The 27,933-nt window shown below is 45.6% G+C and overlaps 1 protein-coding gene across 1 annotated transcript in view; it reads right to left on the bottom strand.

The window, feature by feature from the left end:
* SHC3 (SHC adaptor protein 3) overlaps positions 1 to 18,509 on the bottom strand; it is a 174,480-nt gene extending 155,971 nt beyond the window's left edge. Inside the window, exon 1 of the mRNA XM_057723384.1 lies at positions 18,054 to 18,509. Within this exon, the coding sequence (XP_057579367.1) occupies positions 18,054 to 18,509 (456 nt within the window). The remainder of the gene's footprint in view (positions 1 to 18,053) is intronic.
* Positions 18,510 to 27,933: the final 9,424 nt, after the last annotated feature.

The following is a 27,933-nucleotide window of genomic DNA, read 5'->3' as shown; positions in this document are numbered from 1 at the left end:
TTTATAAGTGTTTCAAGTCCTGTAACAGCTCAGTTTCTGTTCACTGGCTTATAGGGCAGCTGGCAAGCTCTTTATCAGAACCTATCAACTTCACCACTGACACCAGAAGCGATGGCCGCATAGACACCACCCACCCACAATGCAACCTGTTTCCAACATCCATGCTGCTTCTCCCCAGTAGCAAAAACCAGTTGGCTGGTTTTCAAAACCAGTTGCTGGCAATTACTTTGTTAGTCACCCTCCACAACAAAACCTATGCTGTTCATACTGCAGCCCCAAAGAAAATGTGCAGAAGCTGTGAAGCTGAGAACCCAAAATAGCGACCAGGAAGAGCAATCACCTCCCAGCCTTTGTCCCATCGAGCCTCAACCTCACGTCCACCTCAATGGCATCGAGTACAGCACTGTACCATCACATCCCTCTCCTGGAATGGATTCACATGAGTTAGCAGGCTGAGCTGACACAGAGATGGAGTCACAATCTTGTGATATGACAGTGCTCTTTCTTGAATAAAGCAGATGAATAAGCAATCTCTTTGACCGAAGACAGAGCTCATCCCTGATTCATAGAACTTTGGAGAGGTAAGCTCCAGATTCAATAATAGGGCCATGGGTGGCTCAGGTAGCAAACTTCCAGGAAGTCTCTGTCACCTGCAAGGCACTGTGCCAACTGCCCTACTAATGTTCACACACTGCACTCCTCCTGACGACCCTTCTTATAAGAAGGTGCTGCGGTAACCCCCATTTCAGACAAGGGACCTGAGGTTCAGATGCACCTCTTCCTGGTGGGCATTACCCTGGAGAAGGGAATATTAAGGGTTAAGTCAAGTTGTCATGTGTCCAGAGAACATGTGAAGTAAAGCCAGAAATGTGTTTCCGGTGCAGTGGCACCAAGGGCACGTGAAGAGGGAGATGCTGCAGGATGGTGCTGTGGGAATAAATGGGTTGGGTATGGAGAGAGGTGACAACCCACTTTCAGTTTCCCCATTTCCTTTATCAGATTTTTTTCAGCTCCCATGCAGGGAAGAAATTAGCCATTTGGTTCCATAGGAACCATATGTCTACGTTTCCTTAGCCAGCGCGACAATTCTCTTTTAATCTTTCATCTCACCGGGAAAATTATATTAATACAAATGCCATACAGGCTTTCATCAAAAAAGCCAGGATGTCTTTGTAAATGTTAGCTGGTGGCGTGTGTCATCCATCTCATTTACTATGAGGAAGCTGAGTCAGAGAGAGGAAGTATGACTGGGGTTTGGTTAAAAGTAAACCACTGTGCTTCATTTCATCTGAAAATCACAGCAACACAATAGGCCACATCTGCTATTCAAAGTCAAAGAAAAAGAGGGAAGAAATATTCCCAAAATACATACTGGTATCACAGCTAAAGCCAGGTCCTAGCTAATGTGTGAAGGAGGCAAAGCTGACCAGCCCTCTTTTTCCTGTGGAGTGTGTCTCCATTGACCACTTTCATCCTCACTCTGACACTGAACTAGCTGCTTGGTCTCAGAAGATACATTGCTTTTCTTCACCCCCCACCATCTGAAAAAAATAAAAATAAAGAGATTACTGGACAAGACGACCCCTGAGGTCTACATAGCTTCTCTCTGTGTAGCCAAACCCCTTGCAGGCCTAGCGCCAGCAGCCACCTTCTTAGCCCAGCCAGCCTTCTTCTGCACTGGGCCTTGAGCCCCAGTCTCAGTACTGGGCCTCCGTTTAATTGGGCCAGACTGTGACTGGATGCCTGGCTTTGCCCTCCACTCCTCGCCACACTCCCTTTGCCTGGAGCCTGTCTCACTGTCCTGGCTCTTAGGGAGCGGCCGCCAGCCCACTGTCTGGATTCTAACAGCTGAGAACCAGGCCGAGCTGCCTTGGAAACCTTGTCATGGCAACAGGATCTGTTGAAATAGCCCCTTCTACATTCCTAGGATGGGTGACTCGCATCTTCTCTCTTTCAATCTTTGTCAGCGTCTATTCATCTTATTGATTTTTTCCAAGAATCAGATTTTTCTTTCATTCACTTCTCTCTATTGATTTTGTTATTCGTTACATTGATTTCTGCTTTTATCTGTGTTATTTTCTTCTTGCTGCTTGCTTTGGCTTTATTTTGTTTTGATAAGGGATTTATTTTTTTTTTTTTCTATTTTGTTCTCTTTTAGTGTCTGGAGCTAGATACTTGGATGATTGGTTGGAGAAACTTTTTCCAATGTAAGCATTTGTTGCTATAAATTTCCCTCTTGGCACTAATCTAGCTGCATCCTACATATTTTGATATGATATAGTTTCACTTTCATTCAGTTCTATATATTTTCTAAATTTTCTTTGAAATTTTTCCTTTGTCCCCTGAATTATTTATAGGCATGTTGCTTAATTTCCAAGTGTTTGGATCTTTTCCTGTTGTCTTTCCTTATTGCTTTCTAATTTGAATCCATTGTGGTCAGAGAACACGCTCTGCATGATTTCAATGATCTTAAACTTGGTTAGATGTGCTTGTTTTACGGCTTGAGCTATGGGCTGTGTTGGTAGGTGTTCCATGGGCATTTGATAAGGACGTTTATTCTGCTGTGGTCTCTTGGAAGTCTCTATGGATGTCTACTAGATTCTGCTGGTTGATTATGTTGTTCAGTTTTGTATATTCTTTCTGATTTTCAGCACAGTAGCCTATCCATTGCTCATAGCGGGCTGTGGAAGTCTCCATCTATCATTGTGGATATATACAAGTATTTCTGCACTTGCTTCTGTTACAAGAATCGGTTCAGATTACACACACGTTGTTGCATCATGGTCTTCTCATCTAGCAATGCCTTGTGAAATCCAGTCAACCATAATAAAACTCTCACTCACTGATTTAAATGTCTGCACGTTACTGTGCACGGTGATCGCACCAGAACTTATTCCACCATTCTACTGTGGGACAGTCACTTGTTTTATGGGTGGCATTATTCCCAATGATGATTCCACTGGCCTTCTTAATTGCAAAGTTTCTGAGTTTTGATGACAAAGGCTGATGGTCAGAAGCTCTCAATAGTTGAGTGGCCTATAGTGGGGGGAGGGGAGGAGGGCAGAGGTGAGTTTACACTGAGCTTTTTGATAAAAAGAAGTGTGACTCTGAAAATCATCTGCTTGTAGATTATAGCAAATAAGGCATAAAGAAAACCCTATCATCCTTTCTTGGCAAAAGCAGCAGCTGTATCTTAGACAAAGATGAATTTGTCTCTGCCGTGTAGGCATATGAACCAAGGCCCAAATTATTCTTAGGACAGGACAAAACTCTACAAATAGAATATATACCAACCCAAGCACTTCCACCAAATTCTTTACATGAGCAAAGTCTCTTAAATGTAATTTACAAACTAAGACATAAACAGATAAGAGAATCTAGGATATTGTGAGATCAGGACTATTGACTGAGTAAGAAATGTTTAGCTTTGAGAGGAAGAAGTGAGGGAAATATACCTCCAGCTCCCTCAGGGACTGTCACCTGGTAATGAAGGAGATCAGACCTGCAATCATCAGCTACATGGAGGGAGGTCATAGAGTGCCATCCAACAAGGACCAGCATTGGACTGGTCCCCCCATTGAATAGGCAGCATCCTGACTCTAAGAGGCTACAGCCCATTACCAATAGATGGCAGCCAACATCTCAGCATCCCTCTGACTGTGGCCAGCCTGCAGTGGAATGTCTTTCCCACCCCCTAGTCAAATGCTGTGCCCACCCCCACCTCCAAAGTGTTCCTCGCTCTGGTTCTCCTGTTGGAACATCATCTGCCCCTCCACCCACCCAGATCTGGACAATCTTTCACGACGCAGTGAAAAATCCCACGCCCTCTGTGAAGCCTTTCTCGACAACTCCAGCCACCACCGACTTCTCACCATGCTATTAGCACCTTATTGAACATGAATTTATTTTTTCTTTCTTTTTAAAATGGAGCAGCTTTTCCTCCTCAACTGGATCACAAGTTCCTTTTGGAAAATCTCCTGTACCTCTTTCACAACCTACAATACCTTCCACAGGACAAGGCAAGTAATTGAGCCCTCGAAACATACTTGTTGATACATTCGTTTTCCCTTGTTCTTTTTCATAAATCCATGTGCTTTAATTAAAGGTGGGGGCATGTGGAAGTGTTCGGGAGGGTTTAGCTTTCTGTTTGGAAACATCCTGGTGACATTTGGCTATACAATATTTTAACATAATAATGATTATTCATGGCTCTCATTAAAGCCCATTCTCTTACTGAAACCCTTCTGTAATTAGCTTTAAAGGGAAAGAGCAATAAAAGGAGAATTCATGGGTCTGCTAACAAGGCTCCTCATCTATGGAACAGCCTGTTAAGACTTTGGGTAGTCTGCATCACACATGCCAGTTCATGGAAAGAACAATCATCGAAGGATTTTTCAACAGAACAGAGTTCAAAGTGTGCCTCTCTGAAGTTATATTCTTAATCACCAGCATGTATACAGAGGCCCACAGGACACCCTCCTGACCAGTCACCTTCCTCAGTGTCCTACAGTCACCTCGATTCCTCCACCTGCACATTGTAAGTGTTGATCACAGGCTCTTTCCCCAGGGAAGTTTTGGGAAGAGCCAGCTGAACCTCCTTTTCCACAATTCACGACCTCATATCACACACATGTAACCCCCCTCCAGAGAATGACTTCCTTGAAAGCAGGGACCACTTAATTCATCTTGGGTTCTCAGGAGCCCCAGCAATAGGCATGCGGTAGGTTCCCCCTTAGCATGAACTGAACTGCTGAACACAAAGACAAACCCACAGGGCTGTGGAGACCCTGAGGAGTGATCATTCACTCTGCCTCATAGGAGGGAACAGCTGTGAGTCTTGAAAGCTAACAGTTATTCCAGCCCAAGACGGAGTGGACAGAAAGGACCCAGAGTGGGAGAATTTGAGCTAAGACCTGAGTTTGGGGAAAATCAGTTGTTTCATGTGGCTGAAATTTTGCGGACCGAGGGGCAAGAAATGAGGTTCAAGAGCTAAACTGAAGCCAAACCATGAAAGTGTGTGTGTCATCATCAGGCGTTTGGATTGAGTTGTATAAGCGAAGGCAAGCAACAGAGAGCTTTTAATCAGGAAGATGAGACATATTTTACAAAGATAAATGATTCACCACATTAACAGAAAAAAGGTGAAAAATATATACTTATTTCACTAGATGCTGAAAACTAATTTGGAAGTTAATTTGGAAAACTAGGGTGTTAAGAAATGTTTCTTAACTTGTAAAAGTGTATCTAATAGTAAATGTCCTCCTTTATAATAAAGTACGGAGGAGTCACTTTGTAGCCAGGAGTGAAAAAGTCACCCTTCACCAATAGAACTGGTTACTGTACTCCAGGTCCCACAAATGTAATAAGAAAAGATTAATATGAGCTAAAACTTATTGTAGCCACAAGCAAAAATATTTGCCCAAACGGAAAGATGCGTGTAGAAGAATGTTCCTTATTTTCCTGTCTGTGATAAACTGGGAACTATCTACATGTCTAACAATAGGGAACTGACGGAATAAATATTAGTACCTCCATGTATATGAATATGAAGTAAACGCCAAAAAGAATGAAGCAGAACTACAGGCACTAATGTCAAAAGATTTCCAAGGCATATTAAATGAAAAGAGCAAGTCACAGAAAAATGTATGTAGAATACTTTGCTTTGTGAAACGGAAAAGAAAAAGAAAAGATAAAAGAAAGCAGAGGGAAAAAGTGTGTGTGTCTGGAAATATAAATAGCAAATAGGTGATGGTAATTATCTCTGAAAGGAAGAAAATTAGAAGGGAAGGCAGTTGAGGGGAAACTTTGAAACATCTAAATAAGACTATATCATATTTTTTATCCAATTTAAAAAGAAGAGTCTTTCCCAAAGCAATCATCTGAAGACCAGGTAGCTTACTGTAATAATCACAGCAAGAAATGGTGAAACCATGAATCAGGATAAAAGGAAAGGAAAAGAAGATGTGAAATCCTATTGAGTAGAAATGATAGTTTAGTGACTGAAGAGATGGAATGGATTTGGGAAAAGGGGGTATTCAAGGATGGCTTTGAGGTCTTGAATTTGGAAAGGAGGTGAGCAGTGACACCATTAACTAAGGAACAGAATGTAGGCGGGGAAGGTTGTGAATTCATGTGAGACACACTTCATTTATGAGGCCATGAAACGCCAGATGGGCAGGTCGCAGGGACAGTATCAGTGCAGACCTGGGCTCAATGTACACCACTGGCCTTTGCCCCGATACTGGTCCAAGCCACCGTCATCCCTCCCGATTGTCTCCCAGTTGTCTCTACTTTCATTCTTGCCTTTCCAATCTGTTCTCTACACAAAAGTTAGAATAATCTTTCAGAAAATGTCCAGTGGTTGCCCACTGCACTTGCTTGGTGCTGGCCACCCCCTAGGGACCCTCCCTCTGACTCAATACACTAATTACATTGTGTACTGTCAGTTTCTGTAACATCATTCTAGAATGAAACACACACGTGTGCATGCACACACACACACACACACACACGCATGCATGAACACATCTGCATACCAATCCCATCTACCTTCCTGGATCTCTAGGGCTCTGTTTCTGTACCACCTCCTTGGAGAAGCCATCCTTGATTTCTGCATCCTCACCACCAATGTAATCTGGTATTTTCTCTCATCTGTCTCTACTAGTGGCACCAAAAGAGCAGGAAACATGCTTATTTAATCACCTCTTTATCCCCAACACCTAGCACAGGCCTACCCCAGAATGGGAACTCAAAAAACACTAGTTGGATGAAATAATTGGCTAGTATATTGATGGAGGAATAAATTAATAAGTGGATGAATGGAGAGGATAAGACAGCTCACAAATAATCCAGGAACAGAAATAAGAAGAAAAAATAAAGAGGAAGAACATGCATAGCAGATGCCAGGAATCTGGGAGAAAGGCTGTGAGGCGACAGCACCAGGTGAAATGGGGTTTTAGAGTTTAAAATTAGGGGTCACCGAGGAACCTTTTCCAGACACTGTCCCTGGATCAGGAGAAGCCAACTCTGAAATGAGAAGGAGGGGGTGGAGAGGGAAGAAGGGATGCTTGGAGGAGAAGCTGTTTTAGGTGCAAGCAGACTAAGGAGGAGGCCCACAAAAATATGTTATATTTTTTAGAAGGTAATACTCAAAACTCAACACTTCTTAATCATTGTGTGACACAATGTTACTATCGTCCACACCCTTGAAGCTGGCTCTGCAAAGCTGTGTTACTGCACATCCTTTCCCAACTCCCAGCGGCAGGAGGGTTTAACCATTTACACCACAAGAATTGGTGAACCCTACAAATCATGACGTTTTTGTCCAGAAAGCCAGGCGTTAATGTTTCCTAGCACATCCCTGCCCTGGGAGTCTTAAGCAACAGATAGCACAGGGGTGAGGGGTGGGGAGGGGGTGTGTTACAATAAAAGAACAGGAGTTTGTGGGCCACCCTGGAACATCAGAATCCCTCCTCCTGGCCATCATTTGATGATTTTTTATTTTCTTCTCCCACACGAGTAAATAAGTCACGCTGCAAACAAGGTTATTATCTATTACAGGAGTTGCTACTTCCCGTGGAAAAAAAATCACAGCTCAGTCCCTCAGATAGTGCAGCCACCACTGCCTTACAAAGAACCATTCTTTAAAAAGCAGTGTCTCCAGGCCAGAGAGCAGGAGGAGAGTCTGGAGGTGGAAGGGTCCTGAAGGACGGGGGCCAGTGGAACCCGTCAGGGACGACAAAGGTTGACACGAGTGAGGACCAGCGTTTCTGGACTGTGTCCCAGCTTCCATCCGTCACAAGGATGTGGACAAAAGATGGAAGCTCCTCAGAAGGTGAGCTCAGGACAGGCTCAGGTGCCCAATGGTGCTTCCTCTGCCCAGGACCCAGCTTGCCCACCTGATGCTCAGTCTTCCACACAAAGCCCGCTTCCTGAAAGGGGCCAGCCCTGGCCACATCCACTGTCTGGTGATGTTTACTCTTCATTCTCTAATTTGCTTGAGGCCACAAATAGAAGCGCACATGAAAGCGTTTTTTTAAATCCATGAGAGCAACTCCTAAATTGAGAAAACTAGATTTATAAGTTATTGTTATTTGCAAATTAGAAAAAAAAATACATGGTTTTTCCATTTTAGCGGTGACATATCTTGATCTAGAAACATCTGTTTTCCTTCCTAGGGCCTTTGTCCCTGGTTGAGAGCCTGTACCACAGACACATAAGATGGCTATATTTCCACCATTGAATTTGTTCTGACCTCTGGTGAAGACGCTAGGTGTGACACCATCATTTATCCTCCACGCTGAACCAGTGTGCAAACCAGACACACACACTTGCCACTGGTCCTAATAAAGACCTATTTCACAGCTCTCCTGGTGAACAGAGGTCATAATTCATCATCTCATATTCCAGGACCTTAGTTTGAGGTCCTGCCTGAGGAATTTTTAAAGGTGTCTCCATTTGGTGCCCAGAGAAACGGTAAGGAAAGCTGAGACTCTTCCAAGTGAGATATTTTGTCATTTCCTTTCTCTCATCTTCATTCTCCCAAGGAATATGAATCTCCTTAAGTGTTTGGGTGAGCTAGTGGCCCCTCTAGATGAGATTCTAAAAGTTTGTGTACAGCTTGTGATGGTAAATTTTATGTGTTAACTTGGCTGGGCGACTGGGTACCAGATTCTGGGTATGTCTGTGAAGGTGTTCCTGGATGACTTTGACATTTAAATGTATAGACTGAATAAAGCAAACTGCCCTCCCTAATGTCAGTGGGCTCATTCAATCAACTGAAGGCCTGAGTAGAACAAAAAACTGACCCTCCGGGGATAAGCGGGAATTCCTCTTGCCTGATGGCCTTCAAGCTGGGATGATGGCTTTTTCCTGCCTGTGGACTCACACTGAAACATTGGCTCTTCCTGGGTCTCAGGCCTGCTGACTCACCCTGCAGACTTCTCAGCTCCCATAATCACAGGCACCAATGCCTTGTCACAGATTTTCTATATATATGCACTTCCTATCTGTTCTCTTTCTCTGGAGACCCTGGACTAATACACTGCTATAAAAACAGTTTGGGAGGAAGCCCGTTCCTAAAAGGATCCTCTGGTTGCTAGAGGAGGTGGGGTGGTCCAGGGGAGCCTGAGCTGGGTGGGTGGGGAGGTACAGCTCCCACCCCATCACCTGGGGGTGCCCACCAGAGGCATCTCCTGGATCCCAACATCATCACCTCTGAAAGAAAAATCACAGAGGCTGCCCCACCTCCTCTGCCTTGGGGACCACAGAGTCGAATGCAGGGATGTCCCAGTGCCTGTGACCCTGACTGTTCTCTGCCAGACTTGGAACCGCTATTAAGCCTAATCCCGCGACTTATTCATCAGAACCTTGAGTTCTATCTGAACACTGAGGGGGGTCCCCCACCCAGCTCAGCATGATTCAGGAAGCAGGGGATGGGTGCTGGTGGCCCTGAGCTGACACCTGTAAGAAGCTGCCTGCCAGCCTGCAGGGTCATTAGACCATTCTCTCTTTCTTTTATGGTGATGTGTTTTGTATGTTGTATGTATGTTTGAAAATCTCCATAGTAAACATTTCCATTTGATAAAGAAGGTTTGCAAAAGAACCAGGTAGGTGACAACCCAAGGCCACAGGGCTGCCAGAAAAAGAAGGTGACCAGTCGGCGTCTGGGTTTAGAGTCAGTGACCATGTTTCTCTGGCGGCCCTGGGGCCCATCTGATGACGAGTCCCAGTCTCCTGAGGCTGATTTCTCTGCCTATCCCTCTCATTGTTCTTGCCTTATAGAGGTAATTCAGTGTTGGAGGAAAACTGTCTGTTCCCCACGCGCCCTCCCTGGCGTTCAGGGGCGGGCAGGACACCTGGGGGCAAGGCTCCTTTCCTGCTGGGCAGGCTACGGGGACTTCTGCTTGAACTGGCCACTGCTCGGGAAGATCAGAGGGTCCAAACTGAGGCCCAGAGGGCAAGGAAGGAAGAAAGACGTGCCTGTTCATAGGAGGTAAAGGGCTCTTCAGGATCTGACACGGTGCAGCCCAGTGGTCCCAGCAGGACCCAACTGTGTGCACACACGGCACCCACCTCCAGGAGGATCCATGTGCCATGAGAGGGGCTGGCTCTTCCACACAAAGAACACCACGTTTTCATTGTTTTATCCCAAGAGGTAAAAGCGCTGTTACTCACTCTTTGGGGGAAAGCATAAGAGTCCCTGATATTATAGTGTTTCTGCAGAAAACCAGGCGAGGGGCTAGTTTTCCATCAACAGAGCTAGAACCGTGTTGTGGCTTTTCAAAATTTTTTTAAACAGAAGGTTTCTGTGTGGGCAAGTGGTATTAGAAATGCTAAATATTTGCAAAGCAAAAAGCAATCAGATTGAACCTGGTCTGTCGGTCCCTCGAGACTGCCAATTATATTTAATAGAATTTGATAAAATAAAGTTTGTCGGAAAGATCCCAGCAGAGAGCACTGCTGACGTGAGGCTGGATGAAGGCCAAGTTCCACTGAGTTTGCAGGGTTGGTGCAAGTTTAAATTCTTAAAATTTGGAATGAAATCTTTGCTGCTTTTTCTGGCCATTCAATAGACAGCAGTGAGGAAAGGCTCTACCAAGGGTCCTTCGCTTCAGGAAAACAGCACGTTTCAGATGATACACTAGGATGGCTTCAAGTCTAAAGGAAGCAGCGTCGTAACAACAAGCTCTTTGAACGTTTTTTCTCAGAAAGCCTTGGCTTTGAGGGGGTTTAGATATTCTGATGCTGCTGGGGGTCAGGAACGCCCCTGATAAGGTGAGACTCCAGCCCCTCAGCTCTCCCTTTTCTTCAGCTTTTCCTCCCGCATCTAGGTTTCCTTACAGTTCCTGCAGGAGACACGATCATGGCTAGAAACCCAGATCTCCGCTGGAAGGTGGTGGAACTTACCAGACCTCTCTTGTGGACAGGCAAGGCAAGTTTCAGCCCAGAATCCAAGGGCCAAAGACCATGGATGCCCTGAGCTGCCATCAATGCCGGAGCAAGGGCACAGGCTGATCCCAGCCTGAGGCACCGCACAGAGTCAAGAAGATGCTAGAGGATGCCAGCTCCCCAAGAAGAGCAGCAACTGGTCCTCTCCTCCCAGGCATGTCAGGGGTGCACACAGCACCTTCTCTCCACCAAGGTGAAGAGCACAGCACTGCCTGAACCATGGAAACTCAGTCTTTAGCCTGGCATCTTGGTGGGATCCAGTGGTTCTCAGGGAGATTCCTGGCCCCCCACCCTCCAAGTTTAACTAGTGCCATTCTGTTTGTTTTAAGGAAACATTGCCAATCTTCGTGCTGGGAGGTACAGACTGACACACATCAGCAGGCCATTGTCATCACCCTGGTGATGGGGAGGAAGAGGCGAAACCACACAGGGACAGAATGATTTGTTGTTTTTTTACCTCAGCTGAAAATCAATACTTATGCATTTGCAGGACCAAAAGCAACCTGTAAGATTATTGTACAGTTACACATGCACATACACACACACCATGGTCAGCATTCATCCTGTTGTGCACTTACACACACACACACACATATAAAAACACACAGAGTTAACATCCACCAACTCAGTAGGCCATTCTTATAGTTAATGACCCCCACCATAAAGACATTATTTATCCACTGCATATAGTAGGTTTTTTTATGCTAAAATTCAAATTTTTTTTCTTGTCCTTTATGCAGGAAATAAGCACAACTGACCATTTCTTTCCATTTCATCTGAAGCCATCTTATTTCTGAATTAAGTAATTCCATTTAACTTCACTCGTCCTTAGGTATTTTCATTTAAAATGCTGAATCCTGGACTTCCCTGGTGGCGCAGTGGTTAAGAATCTGCCTGCCAATGCAGGGGACACGGATTCAAGCCCTGGTCCGGAGAAGATCCCACATGCCGTGGAGCAACAAAGCCCGTGGGCCACAACTACTGAAGCCCACGTGCCTAGAGCCCGTGCTCCACCACAAGAGAAGCCACCACACTCAGAAGCCCACCCACCGCAATGAAGAGTAGCCCCCACTCGCCAAAATTAGAGAAGGCCTGCACGCAGCAACAAAGACCCAATGCAGCCAAAAAAAAAAAGTTGCTGAATCCTCATGGCGCTTCCCTCTGAACCCCACAAAACTTTCTGGGTGGCAACACCATGGGGTCTGCCCTAGGCCGCAGCTACAGCAGGCACCTGACCCTGGGAAGCACACCCGGATACCGCGGTGCAGCCCAGACGCCCCTTTCTTCCAGATGCACAAGGTACAGGATCAAGGAACTGCTCCAGACACCCGCCTCCTTCCCCATGCCATGGGTGCCTGGCTGAGCACGACCCACCCCTCTACTTCCTGCGACCCCATGGAAACATCCAGAGAGGGGGGCTGACCTCTTGAGCCCCACACTCTGAGGTGGCCACGTGGATCTGGGGTCCCAGTATCCAGGCACCCCCTCGACCCTCCGTGTTGAGGCTCCATCCCTGCTGAGAGACATCACAACCAAGCAAGGGGCTGCAGGCTTCACACGTCCTTCAGGATGAGCCTGCCGGCTAGAAAGCCAGCCACTTCCATGCTTCGCACTTTTGCTGCCCGTTTCCCATGACACAACTTTGCTTAAATGATATTTATTCATGTTCCTCAAAAATAGGACATATGTTCAGAGATAAAACAGAGTGAGGACGTAGAGGAGGAAGAAATCTGCTCTTTGTAAGATTAAAATTTCATCAAAAGCTTATCTTTCAGAATCTTTTTCTCTTAAACATGAATATGAAAGCATGAATGAAATAATCAAGTGTTTCTGGAAATATAACATTTACTCTTTTGTAATAACCCTGTCCAAAGTCATTACAAGTTGTCTACTGTGTGTGTGTGTGTGTGTGTATGTGGGGTGACGGGTATGTACATGTGTGTGTGTGGTATGTGGTGTATGTGTGATGTGTGTGTGGTGTGGGGTATGTATATGAGTGTGCGTGTCGTGGGTGTGTGTGTGTGTGTGTGTGTGTGGTGGGGGTATGTGTGTGTGCGTGTGTGGTGGGGTATGTATGTGAGTGTGTGTGGTAGGGGTATGTGTGTGTGCGTGTGTGGTGGGGTATGTATGTGAGTGTGTGTGGTGGGGTATGTATGTGAATGTGTGTGGTGGGGGTATGTATGTGAGTGTGTGTGGTAGGGGTGTGTGTGTGTGTGTGTGTGTGTGTGTGGTGGGGGTATGTGTGTGTGCGTGTGTGGTGGGGTATGTATGTGAGTGTGTGTGATAGGGGTGTGTGTGTGTGTGTGTGTGTGTGGTGGGGGTGTGTGTGTGTGTGTGGTGGGGGGTACATATGTTTGTGTGTCTGGTGGGGGTATGTATGTGTGTATGTGTGGTGTATGTGGATGTAGTGTGTCTGTACACACATTTAATGCATGTGCTATACTGTGTCACATAAAAAAAGAATATGACTCAACCATAAAAAAGGAATGAAATGGAGCTATATGTAACGAGGTGGATAGACCTAGAGTCTGTCATACAGAGTGAAGTAAGCCAGAAAGAGAAAAACAAATACTGTATGCTAACTCATATATACAGAATATTAAAAAAAAAATGATACTGATGAACCCAGTGACAGGGCAAGAATAAGGATGCAGATGCAGAGAATGGACTGGAGGACACAGGGTTAGGGGGGCGGGGGGCGGGGGGCGAAGGGCAAGCTGGGACAAAGTGAGAGAGTAGCATAGACATATTTACACTACCAATTATAAAATAGATAGCTAGTGGGAAGTTGCTGTATAACAAAGGGAGATCAACTCAATGATGGGTGATGCCTTAGAGGGCCAGGACAGGGAGTGTGGGAGGGAGTCACGGGAGGGATGGGATATGGGGATATATGTATAAATACAGCTGATTCATTTTGGTGTACCTCAAAAGCTGGTGCAAGAGTGTAAAGCATTTATATTCCAATAAAGAGCTTAAAAAAAAAGATGTTATACTTTCCAGATCAAATTAATGATTTTGTCTAATAATCTCAAAAGAATTTCTTAAACTGTTTTTCAAACGATTTTAACATTTTACATGTAAGCCACCCATTTATGAGATTTTTCAACAATTTTTTTAAAAAATCAACTTTTAAAGTTGTATTCTAAATGAAGGAACAATTTTTAAATCTAGAATGAAAACAAATTCAGTCAATCTCGCCATAATATATCATGGCTATACTTGAAAGGGCTTTGTTGATGATGGTTTAATATGACCATAGCTCACAGCTATCAAAAGAATGTAATGCCAAGAAAAAAATATTTTAGATATTTTTGCTAAGAAAAAGGTTTAAAATATTTTTAAAGACAGGCAAGTGAAAACGGTACCAATTAAGAATACATTTTAGAGTACAGTTAATAAAGACCATCTATAAAAAGCAATAGAACATTTATAAATAAAATGAATAATTTATACCACCCTAAATATCATCAGATTCACAAATGGCAGAAACAAGATAATTTTAAAGAGCTCTTGTGAAAACAAGGCTTCATTCCAAAAGAAAAACAACCCAGCACACTCGGAAATAATTCAGTAGTTCTCTAATTCTTAACATCTCCTGTAAACAGCTCGTAATGTAGAGCTATTGTCAGTAAAGATATAACACTCTTTGCGGACCAAAACCTCGGCTGTGGGAGGGAGCCGCCACGGGAGTTATGGACACATAACCTACTTTCTCACCGTGTTGCCGGTAATCAGCAAGAACTTGGGCCTCCTGATTCTCACCATGGGCACTCAAGTCAGTCCTAAACGTGGTCACTTTTATCCTGTTTCAAGTCTCTGGTGTGATGAGCTGTAAGGAGAGCCCTTCTTTGGAGCAAACCCCCAGGGCCCACGGCTAATCAGTTACATCGCACCCAGCATTGCCTTCCACGGGGGTGGTTTGCAGGGTCAAGGCTGAACCTCAAGGCCGCACTTGCCTTCAAATGCCTCTTCCACCTCAGCCAATGGTTATTTTTAAGAACTGACCCCCAACTGTTCATGTCTATGTCTCCTTCCTAAACCGTTGGCTCTGTGGATCTGCGGGCGGAACACCTGAACAGTGCCTGCTCAAGACGAGTAGCAGCCCTTACGGGCACTCAGGCTCCTCGGCAGCTTGGACTTTCAGGGAATAGAATTTAAAAGTGGGCAGCAGTGTGATCTACACGTGTCTGCACTTCTCTAGGCCTTTCAAGTTCAAATTTAAAACAGTTTTAATATAGAATTGTAATGAAAATATTCATTGCTCTTTGCTGTTATGATTTTTCTCTTCTGTCTATATTTCTCTTGTGTCACTAAAAGGAAAAACCAAGTGTCAAGGATACTTAGGCAGGTACAAAGGTGCTGCAGATGGGAGCTCCTGATGCAAATAAATACAAACCTGGAGGCTGCCTGGACCCTTCTTCACCTGCAAAACCTCACATTCTTAACAGCAGACTCAAGGGATGGCATGAAGGACAAATTAAACATGCTCTGAGCTTGGAATTCTACTGCTGCTCAGGTACTTCTGTTTTTAAATTTTAAATCCTTCATTAATTAATATTACAACCTACTAATCAAATAGTTTGATGTTTCCTAATTGGTCAAAACCCACCAGCCTTCTGTATTTTACGACTTCCACTTTCATGTAAGTAGATTATATTGAAATGTTTTTGAAGACTAAATCTGTGTGCAATATCCTAATACTATCTGTAGGTAGGTATTTTTATGAGGTGGGAAATCTACAATTATACAGCAGGTGAATCTTTCAGGAAGCTGGAAAACATTTGGGGGGCTTCCTTAATTTAGAAACACACTTAAATCAAAGAGAATAAGTTGTTTCCCAAACCCTAAGCCTTTAGATTTTGCAGCTGATGTACAAGCATGTTAGAAAGATTGCCCCTTTCTATCTACCAAAGACCTTTTCAAGTCAGAATACCAATAAAACTATTCACAAGTCAGCAAATAATACCAAAATTTTTTTTCAGTTTTGTGATTTTTCAACAAAATAAGTTCATGTTCTAAACTCAACATGGGCAATTCAGAAATGTGCACCAACAGAGGGCCACGTGATACTGTGAATCAAATGTGCGCAGAAGAAATTGTCCTTTAATGCCTGGTCTCCTTTGCTGTGTGATTTCAAACTTCTCCAAGGAAGCCTGAGCTTATGTTCCTATGATGCCACCATTCACAACTGAAGATGGACCAGGCAAGGCACACTAACCTGCCCTGCTATGTGCCCACAGGTCACTGCAATCCTTTGGCACAACAAAGTGACCCCAAATCCAGGAGGCTCGGCACAGACCCAGCCCTCTGCCTATTTGAACGCTGCTGCTGCTGCTATAGGGGGTGTCACAACCCAATGGCCCAGCAAAGAAGCCTAGTTGTAGCTGCTCATCATTCTTCAGCTACAACTGACATTTAGAACTGGATGTCTGCCTTCATCCTTCAAAAAGCAAGAGTAAAGCCCTAAGCAAAGGGAACGATTTTTTTTTTAAGGAAAACTTTGAAGGCATAAATTTGAAAATTCTCCCTTCATTTGGAAACTACCCTCTATCTTCACCATGACGAGTATAAAAAGCTTTGCAAACACCTGTCTATTTCAGACGTAGGCTTTTTGTTGTTGTTGTTGTTGTCTAGATAGCAATTATACTAGCATGCCACAAGTAATATACTCTGGCCTCACTTCTTAACCTCAGAGTTGTCAGGATTTTTTGTTTGGTTCTGTTTTTTCTCTTTTCTTCTCATTTTTGGCTCCTGGTTATATAATTTAAAGAAGGAATACAAGAAGAATATTCTTCTTCTTTTATAATAAACTCAACCGGCTACGCATACTTTATCCCTTTGCAAAATATATTAATTAATCCATTTTCAGAAGCTAAGAATGAAGATTAAATTAAAAGCAGCCTCAAAAGGAGAAAAGGCCCATTTTTAGTATCTATGATCACATTCCTTTGTCAGTACTTTTTAGATAGTTAAAGATGATCCACAAAGTTAACTGTTTCCTTTAATATTTGGTTCAAAAGTACCAAGGTACAACTTTTTGCCTGGGGATGTGGCTTGTAGAATTTTTAAACTGTATCTGTAGCCAGCGTGTATCAACTAGGCGGCCTGCAGGCTTCTCAATGTGATTGACAGCGCTGTGGAGACAGAGTTTGCCTCTCATTTCTTTTTAAACAAAAAGCAGTGCCTTGGAGTGATGGCTCTGAAACAATGTCGTTTTGACCCCTTCCCGCTGTCTGGAGGCTGTCTGCCCAGCTATAGAGCACTGTGGTGCCTCTCTGCTGCCCGGCAGCCAGCAGGACGTGATAAGCCTTTGGCAGACCAGTTGAACATGGCTGAGTATTTGTTCTTTAAATATCACAGAATACTTGCATAAGGGAAGAATTTTGTGGACTACATCGGGCATGATTGTATAATTTTTTGGGTTGGAGGAAAAAGATCTCCATTCCAGCCTGTGGCTCAGCTTGCTTTAGCCTATTTAAATGGAAGACTACAGTCCCCAGGGAAAAACAGTCCCAAATTCTCCTTCTGCTGCTGTAAACCAAAGCAGTTAGGTATGAAATGAAAGGCAGACACCAAAGAAAACCTTGCTGGGTAAGAAAGTACAACCCATCTGGTATCAAGCAAGGACAGCACTTGGCCTGCACTGCAAAGAGCTGGAAATTCTTGTCGTGAGAGAAATGAAACCATCCACCCTGCCACCTGGGGCAAACACAGCATAAGTAGTGACACCGCCTGCCTTTCTCATCGCAGGGGCTGCCCAGTTCTTCCAACTGTGTATACTGTACCCTAGGTAGGCCTGATGCCCACTTCCCAGGGAGAGTGGTCCATGTCGAGAGGGGTACTGGCCGGACACATGGCAAAGCGAGGTGGCAAAGGCATGCCAAAGGAGTGGAGCCAAGGGAAACCAGGACAGAGTGAGGTCACGGATTTCAACCCTTCTCCCCATGGATGCGCAACGGGCGCGTTTGGTGTGCCCGGTTCCCCCTACCAGGAGAGCTGACTACGGAGGAGTGCGCACCTCCTGGCCTCCAAGGCGACCCACTGTGCCGGACGCCCCTGCGCCCGGGCTTTCCCACCCGGCAGCCCGCACCCGCACCCACCTTGACAACGTAGGTGACTCCGGCCCCCAGCACCTGGTCGCTGGCGTGCGGGGCGCGGGGCGGCGGCTCGTCGCCGGGTCGGCCCTTCCTGGCGGCGCGCATGGCCGGGGCGCGGGGGCCGGGGGGCGTGCTGCCGTCCGGGGCGGCCAGGCTGGGCGCGCTGCAGCTGCCCGAGAGCCGCGCGCCCGCCCGCTCCCTGGCCGCCGACAGGCCGCGGAGGCCCGAGCTGGAGAGTTTCAGGTGGGACACCTTGTGGAGCAGGTGGCCCAGGCTGCCCGGCCCATCGTCGGGCGCCCTGCGCAGCGCGTCTCCGGACACCAGGTAGGGGGCCGCCGCCGGGGCCGCGCGCGCCGCCGAGACCTTGCCACCGCCGCTCACCGACAGGTTGTGCAGAAGGTCATCGACCGATGTCACAGAGTCATTCCTGAAGCGGTTGTACTTGGTGCGTGGAAGCATGCCCCTCCGTGGGCTCGCCGCATCCGCCCGGGCGCTGCAGGTGCCGGCCCCGGCGCGGGCTGCCGCGCATAGCAGGCGAGCCGCGGTCCCCGGGGCGGGACGAAGCGGCCGGGACAGAAGGCTGGGGGGCGAGAGCAGCGGCGCCGGCCTCCCACCGCTAACACCCCGCACGGCAGCGGCCGCGCAGCCCCGGCCCGGGACTCGGCTGCTGAGGGCGGCACGTTTGCTTTGCAAAAGTCATAGTTTCCTCTGATGAGCGCCCAGCTGCTTGGGGCTGCTCACAGCAAAAGCATGACTCACTCCGAGAGGAGACCCTTCTCAACAAAGGCTCGGTGAGCACTGCAAATCACTTCCTGTAGCAAAAAAAAAAAAAAAAAAAAGGAAAAAAAGAAGAAGAAAAAAACCACATACACCCACTGACAGCACACTAGAGCCAATCAATTCTCAAATTTCCTTTCTCTACCTTCCCAGATATTTCCTTCCAACCTTTGGTTTTTCGCCTCCCCATCCCCCGCCCCCCACCTCAGCATTTGTGCCAGAGGTAAATCCAGTTCCTTCAGATTGATCAGATGAACTTTCAGAAACCTATAATTCTATGCTAGGGTTTTTTCTTCTCTGTTCAGCCCATCTGTGTGAGCCTGGAAAAGTGTCTGACGGCGCAGCGTTAAAATGTGACGAAGGATTTTTAAGAATAAGATCTTCAGCGGATCCTCATGGATTCTGATTTGGAAAGTAGCAGGAATTGTTAAATGGACAAAAAAAGGAATAGTCACTCCCAGGTGAACATAAAATACCAATTTCCAGGGTATTTCTTCTTTTCAAAGCAACAGAGCAGCCATGACAAGTGTCTTTGTGGCAATGCAGTTCCTAAAAAAAAAAAAAAAAAAAAATCTGCATATGAACTTCTGCCCAGAGCCAGTGAGGGTCTCTTCCCTGCTAATTTACAGCAGTCTTTCTCAGCCAGGGTTCAGTTGAAAACCTACTTCCGAAAAAGAAGAGTGCTTCTTTGATGAATGGCAACAAGCTCCAGAAATCCATTCCAAAAAGGGGGCTGTGCTTGAAGCTTTATTCCAACTGAATGTGCTCAAGCTCTGGAAAAATGCCTAAGAAACGCTACAGATACATTTCAATATCCCTTTAGTCTCTGCCTGCAACCCTGCAGTAAGGAAGAAAAAAAATGCAGCTGCTCTCATTACACATCAAATCCGCAGAAAAATGCCTTGTCTTCAGGAGTCAGACACGGGCTGCAGTTGAAACGCACAGGCCTCCTTCCTGTCAGTTAGCAGAACAGAGCATTGCCCCCACCCCCAGAAGGTCTGCAGAGACGCCAACCCCCTGACCCCTGTCACCATGGGGTCTGCCGGTCTTCATCGTCTATTGAGAGAAGCTGCCCGACACAGTAAAACGTCCCCTGTCCAAGTTTCCCGGCTACTTCTGTGCAAAAAATGAATTTACCTCTAGCACGTTATCGGGTCACCCTGAGTCTTCTCACACCCACGACTAGACATGTGACACGAGGCACCGAGCCTTGAAGAGCTTTATGGAAGAGGGTTTAACGAGTGCCACTCCTGGCGGGCCAGGTGAGGCCCGCTGCGGGGAAGCAGGAGCGCAGAGGAGCGGCGGCCCCCCTGCCAGGGCCGCAGGCCTAGCCGAGCAGCCGCCTGGCACTCATTTTTTTCCTTCCCTTTGCTGGCATAGCAACAGCAAACGCACACCCCAGAGAAGATGGTGATGGCTATCCAAGTCCCCCCCAGTCTGAAACAAAACTGCCCTATCATTCCCAAACCGTGATCTTCATTAGAAGCAGACAAAAACGGCAAAATGTGAATGAAATGCTGTTAGTGTGAATGAAAGGGCTAGCGAGCAAGCCAGCGTTTCTGTGAATGAAGCAGGGCCTTGCAGCCGGCGCCAGGCAATCCCCTAGTTCCAGCGGCCTCAGCCAATGAGCAGCCGCCCTGATGACTCATTCAACAAAAGCTTGCTCAATAGTGGAAGATTCCATTTCAATCAAAGGCGGGATCTTTCATCCAACGGCAGTGTGGGGGAAAAACAAAAAAAAAGCACACACAAAAAAGCCAGTCTGATTACAAAGATGCAGGGAGGAAGGAGACCGCTGTTATGAAGAGAGGAAAAACTAGTTTTTCCAAGGAAATTCAAAAACCATTGGACAGGTATGAGTGTGAACAGGATTGCCCGCTTGGAGGTGAGCTGTGCCCTAAAACTTTCATTCAGCCATTCATTTACATCAAGGAGCAACTATGAATGCTCCATTCTGTTCAGCGTTTATTATGAATGTACACTGAATGCATATTCAGAACCTAGGCTCCTCGCCCTCGATTCTTTTTGTGAAAGGAATATAGAACAGCCATGCACGTTCTGAGTCTCCGAGGAGGAAAAAAAAAGGCTACGTGGTTAACCCTTTAGCCAACGGGAGACTTTCATTTCTTTTGTTAGGAGGAGGCAAGTAAAGGGAAATTGACGATTTTAAAATGTAAATAGCAATACGAATTGACCCCTTGTAAGAAGATATGTAATCTAAAAGGGTGATTAATGTTTTAAGAATACTATAGTACAGTAAAACCTCACTTATCCGGAAGATGGGATCAGCATTTTGGAATATAGGAGGAAAGCAGAAAGACAATCCCAAAGGCTTCCCAGCACCAAAATAGAAGCTGAAAGGCCAGACAAGAAGCCCCAACCCCTCCCTCCCAGGACAGCCCTGTGGGCCCTCAGTGGGGGCTGTTACTGCTTATTTTAGACATTATCCCAAAGGCCCAAGCTTTGGGTTTATCAGCCTAGGACAACATGAAGATGGATGATGGATGAAATTTTCATAGTCTGGTGACACAGACAAAAACAGAAAAAAGGACACCATTATTAACTCAGCCTCAAGAAAGGCAGGCAGCCTGGGGCCTTTCCAGAATATTTGTTTTTCTTTTTAAATATATTCATTTAAAAATGCATTGATTTTCTATAGTTTCCATAACCACAAAATCAGTGGTTTAAAACAACGCAAATGTGTTATCTCCCAATGCTGTAAGTCAGAAGTCCAAAATGGCTCACAAGGGGATTAAGTCAAGATGTGACCAGGGCTCATGCCTTCTGGAGTTTCTAGAGAAGAATCCTTCTCCTTGCCTTCTCCTGCTTCTAGAGACTGTCCAAACAGATGTTCCTGAGGATGGGCCATGAGCTGGGCCCTGGGGAGAAGGTTTCATTCTAGCAAAAGAGGCAGAAAATTGAAAATTAATATTATACCGCAGTATGCTATGTAAGTGTTTTAATATGTGTGAAATACAAAAACTATCCAGAGGGAACCATGCTGAGCTTGGCCTAAGGATGTCAAGGGTGACTACAGTGGGGGAGATGACCCCCAAGCAGAATTTTGAGGGACTACTGGGATCTTCCAGGAAGGCTGAGGGGAAAAGCTACCTCAGAAGGAGATGCTGTGTGGGGAACAACTCAAGGCTTGAATGGGCTCAGGATTTCCAGAATCCTGTGTAGGTTGGTTGAGCTGGTGCAGAGCGTTGGGAAGCCAGGCCACTAAGAGGGCCCGACCCAGAGGGTCTAGGGATAACCGGTAACTTCCTTGAGATGCCTGAGCAGGCCTGCAGTGGCTTGAGAGGGGTGACACAGTCAAGTTTGCATTTTATGTGGACACCTTGACAGTGATACAGGGTGGCTCTGGGGAGTTGTTCACAGAACAAGTAAAAAATGATGGGGTCTTGAAGGAAGACCAGAGCAGTGGGCTGGAAAAGAGACAGTAAAAAGACTTGGGTGACAAGGATGGGAAAGTGGACCAGGTTGGCTTGTCTGGAGGCAAAGCTGAGATGGAGTTTGGGGTGCAAGATGCTTGTTGGGGACCAACCTCCATGGAAGGCAGGAGGAGGCTGCAGGATTGGACGGAAGGAGAAGTGGGGCTTTGTGAAACCACACATGCCCCAGCCTGGTGCGCCCCCCACTGAGGACCCCCCTGTAGTCTGCAGGGTCCCCCTCGCTCCCTCTCTCCTCACTCCGTCAGCTGCCCCAGAAATAATGGCCTCCAACCAAGCATGCTTTGCAGCTGAGCCCTTGATGGAGTGTACAGTAGAAACCACCTGCTCACCACACCCTGGCAGCAGGGCAGGGGGCCGGCTGTGGAAGAGTCTGACCAGGGGCCTCTGCCTCTCTCCTGGAGAGGAGTACAGAGCAAAGGCTATACTTCTGATTTGGATGGTGAGCCTGAGTGAATCTCATCCATTAGGATAAAGAGCACAGGTGGCTGAGGGAAAGGTATGGGCTGGTTTCTGAATGCACGTGCGTGGTGGAGCTTCCACGGAGAGCTGTCCAGAGCTGAGGAGCAGTCAGGGCTGGAGGCTGAAACTTAACAGTCATAGGTGTGCAGGTGACTTTGAGTCTTCAGTGACTCGAGCAAACTTAGGAAGAACAACAAGGAGGGATTCCTGAGGAAATGCCAGACTTCCCGCATGGGAGCTGAGAAAAAATAATCAGGAGTTGGAGGATACGTACGGAAAACTAGTTGGATGGATGCATGTGTCTTAGTTGGGGCTGTGATAACAAAATACCATAGACTGGGCAGCTTTGATAACCAACATTTATTTCTCACAGTTCTGGGGGCAGGAAGCGCATGATCTAATCTCCAGCAGATTTGCCTCTGGTGAGCATCCACTTCCTGGTTCATAGAGCACCACCGTCTCCCTGAGTCCTCACCTGGTGGAAGGGGCAAAGGAGTTCTCTGGGGGTGTCTTTTCTAAGAGTACTAATCCCACTCATAAGGGCTCCATCCTCATGACCTACTCACCTCCCAAAACCCAACGTCCAAATATCATCATGTTGGGGGTTTGGTTTCAATATGAGCATTTGTAGCGCACAAGTACTGGTTTCAAGAGAAAATCAGTGATGATTAATAAGAGCAGCAGTGGCAATCCTAACTTCTTTGACCGCACACCCCCATGTGCCGAGTGCTGCACTCCTGACATCTCCTTCAATCCCATGACCTGTGAGATAGTTTATACCCCATTCTGCACAGAAAGAAACAGAGGATCAAAGGGGTTATGAGATGTGCCCAGGCCACAAAGGGTTAGGAACTGGCTATTCTGTCTGACTCCAAACCCGTGTTTATGACCACAGCCTCAGAGAGCTTGAGTAAGGACCTGCTGAGAATCACCTTTGGAGGTGGTGATTACCCATCACAGCACCTTACCAGCATAATGGAGGGGCTGCCACTTAGGTCACAGGTGCCAACTGAACGAGATATGACTAAATGCATGAAAAAAAATCATACTCTCCAAAAGAGTAAGTGCAACAAAAGGGAAGGTATAGGGCAATGGTTGGAAATACATCAGGGAGAATAAAACAGGTGATAGAAGAGTTAGGGGTGTGTTTAGAGTAAAGGTGTGGGCTTTAGAGTAGAACAGGATAGGAGATATGGAGATCCTGGAAAGGGAGGGTCAGGAGGATAAGGGGAGCTATCGCCCTAGAAAGGGCAGTGGGATAGAGGGAAGAATTGGGGAGCAGACCATTTGGGGTTGAGTAGGAAACAGGTGGTTCCAAGGAGGACACCTTAATGAAGAAACATTTTTAGAGATGTGGTTAAGAAAGTCCAAAGGATGGTGATAGTGAACAAGGAATGTACCAATTCTACAAGCATCAAGCCATTAGCCACTACAGCTGCCCAACTGTGCACCCTGAGGGGAATTCAGGGTGGAGAAAAACAGGAAACATTCTGTGCTTTGGATATTAGCCCTAGATAATTAAGATGCATATATCAAGGAATAATTTCAAAGGACCCAGATTCCTACATCTTCTTATACATAGAAAAGAAATAAAGTCATTAAGCTGAGATGTCTGTTTTTTGTGATTAGCAGGAATCTTTTTTTTTTTAATTATGATTTTTTTTTTGGCTGTGTTGGGTCTTCGGTGCTGTGTGTGGGCTTTCTGTGTTTGTGGCGAGGGGGGCTATGCACGGTTTCTCATTGTGGTGGCTTCACTTTTTGCAGACCACAGGCTCTAAGTGCTTGGGCTTCAGTAGTTGTGGCACATGGGCTCAGTAGTTGTGGCACACAGGCTTAGTTGCTCCGCAGCATGTGGGATCTTCCCGAATCAGGGATCAAATCTGTGTCTGCTGCATTGGCAGGCGGATTCTTAACCACTGCACCACCAGGGAAGTCCCCAGAAGTAATCTTTTGATGCTTGATTTTTTTGTAGAAAAAAAAAAAAACAACTCATATGTATCCTGGCTCCTCCCTTACCTCTTCAGGACAATTTCATCAGAGCTATCTGAGAGGCTGTCTCCCGGGTACAGTTCTCAATAAGACTACCAAATAAAACTTAACTCGCAACTTTTAGGTTGTGCATTTTTCTTCAGTCAATATGACACACCAGGAATTCCTAAGAGCCAGAAGCCATTCCCACCTTTTAGGTCTGAAGGAATGGGAAGACAACTGAATTTCTGGAGCCAGTGGAATTCCAGCTGGAATTTTGGAAGTAGGGCCACCAGGAGGAGTTACAGTTTTGGAAGAATAAAGTTACTGACAGAGAAGTAGGACCAATGATAGGACGGTGAGGGAACAGAGAATAAATGCCCCAGCTTCTCTCTCCCCAGTCTGTGACATCCTGTTAGTGTCTCTCATTAGCCAAACTCACAGGAAGCCAGAGGTCCAAGGAGCTTGGTGATGGGGAGTAAGGGGTCAGCCTCCCAGGCGCAGAGCAGGCTGGGCAGAGTAAAGGCAGGTGGACCACAGCCATCACCATGAGTGTGTCTGAGGATAAATCTGTCTGGGGCCATGGTAAGAAGCCAAAAGATTTTTATACCTTATGTGGATGTTATACCTGATTTCCTCTGTAACATAAAAGTCAAGATTGTAGTTGAAAAGTAGGAGAGGTCCATTTAAGTAAGGAAAGGAACAGAGGATGCTGCTGACAAATGAGGAAGAGCAAAGATATCCCTGCACAGCCTTATGAACCCACCATGATTCTGTGGTGTCCCCGAGGGCAGAGGTGTGATTTTCTTGAAAGGGTCCCTCCGCTGACTTGTGGGCTGGAAGATAGTAGATTATCAGGTGGAGGGTTCATTCAAGGATGCAGGCAGGGGAGAGAAGGAGAGGAGAAGGCAGGCTAGCAGGAGTGGGAGATGGGCTATGGAGAGAAGAAGGACAGAGATGGAAGTAGCCCTGGAAGGAGTTTTAAATGAAGCACAGTGGTATTGAGGAGGAGGAGCACTGGGGAGGTGGCAGCAGAGATCTTTTGGGATGCAAATCCGAGGGAAGTGGCAGGGAGCAGAAGGTCCCTAATGGTGCCCCTGAGGCATAGAAGCAGCCTCCCAGGAGGCTGAAGGGGGGGCTGGTGGGGGGCAGGGGTGGGGGGGGCTCCGTTTCACTAAAGCTGGAGGTTGGGGGTCATCCTGGGAGGAGAGTGAGGCTGGAAGGAAACTCATTCCCTCAACAACATGGGAAGGGATGGAGGGGCTGGGCACTGGGGAAGAAAGAATGAGACCATAGGATGTTTAGAATGGAAGAAACTTGAGCCCCACGTAGACCTGACAGTGAAGAAAGGGTCCCAGACTGAGGGGCAGATATCCTCTCTACAGGGACCCTCAGGTCCCTGGATGTAGGAATGTCTGTCGTATAGGAATCCTCTGTAACAGGTCACCTGATGGTGAGAAAGCTGGGTGCTGAATACTGAGTGTGCCCGAAGGTTCAGCACTAAGGACAGTTTCTTCTTAAAAATTTGATTTTGTTTTTTAAAATTGAGGTATAGTTGATTAACAATATTATATAAATTTCAGGTGTACAATATAGTGATACACAACTTTTTAAATTACACTCCGTTTATAGTTATTATAAAATATTGGCTATGTTCCCTGTGCTGTACAATATATCCTTGTATCTTATTTATTTTATATATAGTAGTTTGTATCTCTTAATCCCTTACTCCTAGCTTGCCCCACCCCTGCTACCTTTCCTCTCCCCACTGGTAACCACTAGTTTGTTCTCTGTATCTGTGAGTCTGTTTCTTTTTTGTTACATTCACTAGTTTGTTTTATTTTTTAGATTCCACATATGTGATAACATGCAGTATTTGTCTTTCTCTCTCTGACATTTCACTAAGCATAATATCCTCCAGGTCCAACTAAGCTGTTGCAAATGGCAAAATTTTATTCATTTTTATGGCTGAGTAATATTCCTGTGTGTGTGTGTGTGTGTGTGTGTGTATCAGTTGATGGACACTTAGGTTGCTTCCATATCTTGGCTACTGTAATAATGCTACCATGAACATTGGAGGTGCATGTATCATTTCAAATTAGTGTTTTTGTTTTCTTTGGCTATATACCCAGGAGTACAATTGCTAGATTCCCATGGTAGTTCTATTTTTAGTTTTTTGAGGAACCTCCATATTGTTTCTACAGTGGCTGACCAATTTACATTCCCACAGTGCACAAGGGTTCCATTTTCTCCACATTCTTGCCAACACTTGTTATTTGTTGTCTTTTTGATAATAGACATTCTGATGGGTGTGAGGTGATATCTCATTGTGGTTTTGATTTGCATTGATCAGATTAGTGATGTTGAGCATCTTTTCATGCACCAATGGCCATCTGTATGCCTTCTTTGGGAAAGTTTCTATTCAGATCCTCTGCCCATTTTTTAATTGCGTTTTTTTTGTTTGTTTTTTTTTTTTGATGTTGAGTTTTATGAGTTGTTTATATATTTTGGACATTAACCCCTCATCAGATACATCATTTCCAAATATCTTTTCCCAGTCAGTAGGTGATCATCTCATTTTATTGACAGTTTTCTTCTCTGTGCAAAAGCTTTTTAGTTTGATGTCTTCCCAATTGTTTATTTTTGCTTTTATTTCCATTCCCTGGGGAGGCATATCCAAAAAAAATTACTAAGACCAATGTCAAAGAACTTACTGCCTATGTTTTCTTCTAGAAGCTTTATGGTTTCAGGTCTTACATTTAAGTCTTTAATCCATTTCAAATTTATTTTTGTGTATGATATGAGAGAGTAGTCCATATTGATTCTTTTGCATGTAGCCATCCAGTTTTCCCAACACCATTTAAGAAGCTGTCTTTTCCCCATTGTATATTCTCACCTCCTTTGTCATAAATTAATGCTCACATATGTGTAGGTTCATTTCTGGGCTTTCTATCCTGTTCCGTTCATCTATGTGTCTATTTTTGTGCCAGTACCATACTGGTTTGATTACTGTAGCTTTGCAATATAGTTTGAAACCAGGGAGCCTGATACATCCAGCTTTGTTCTTTCTCAAGATCGTTTTGACTATTTTGGGTCTTTTGTATTTTGATACAAATTTTAGAATAATTTGTTCTAATTCTGTGAAAAATGCCTTTGGTATTTTGATACAGATTGCATTGCGTTTGTAGGTTGCCTTGGGTAGTATGGTTGCTTTAACAATATTA

This window comes from Hippopotamus amphibius, chromosome 2 (assembly GCF_030028045.1).
Source record: "Hippopotamus amphibius kiboko isolate mHipAmp2 chromosome 2, mHipAmp2.hap2, whole genome shotgun sequence".
In the NCBI taxonomy this organism is placed as follows: domain Eukaryota; kingdom Metazoa; phylum Chordata; class Mammalia; order Artiodactyla; family Hippopotamidae; genus Hippopotamus; species Hippopotamus amphibius.
Note: the sequence above shows the minus strand (reverse complement) of the source record. Positions and strands in the feature narration are given on the sequence as shown.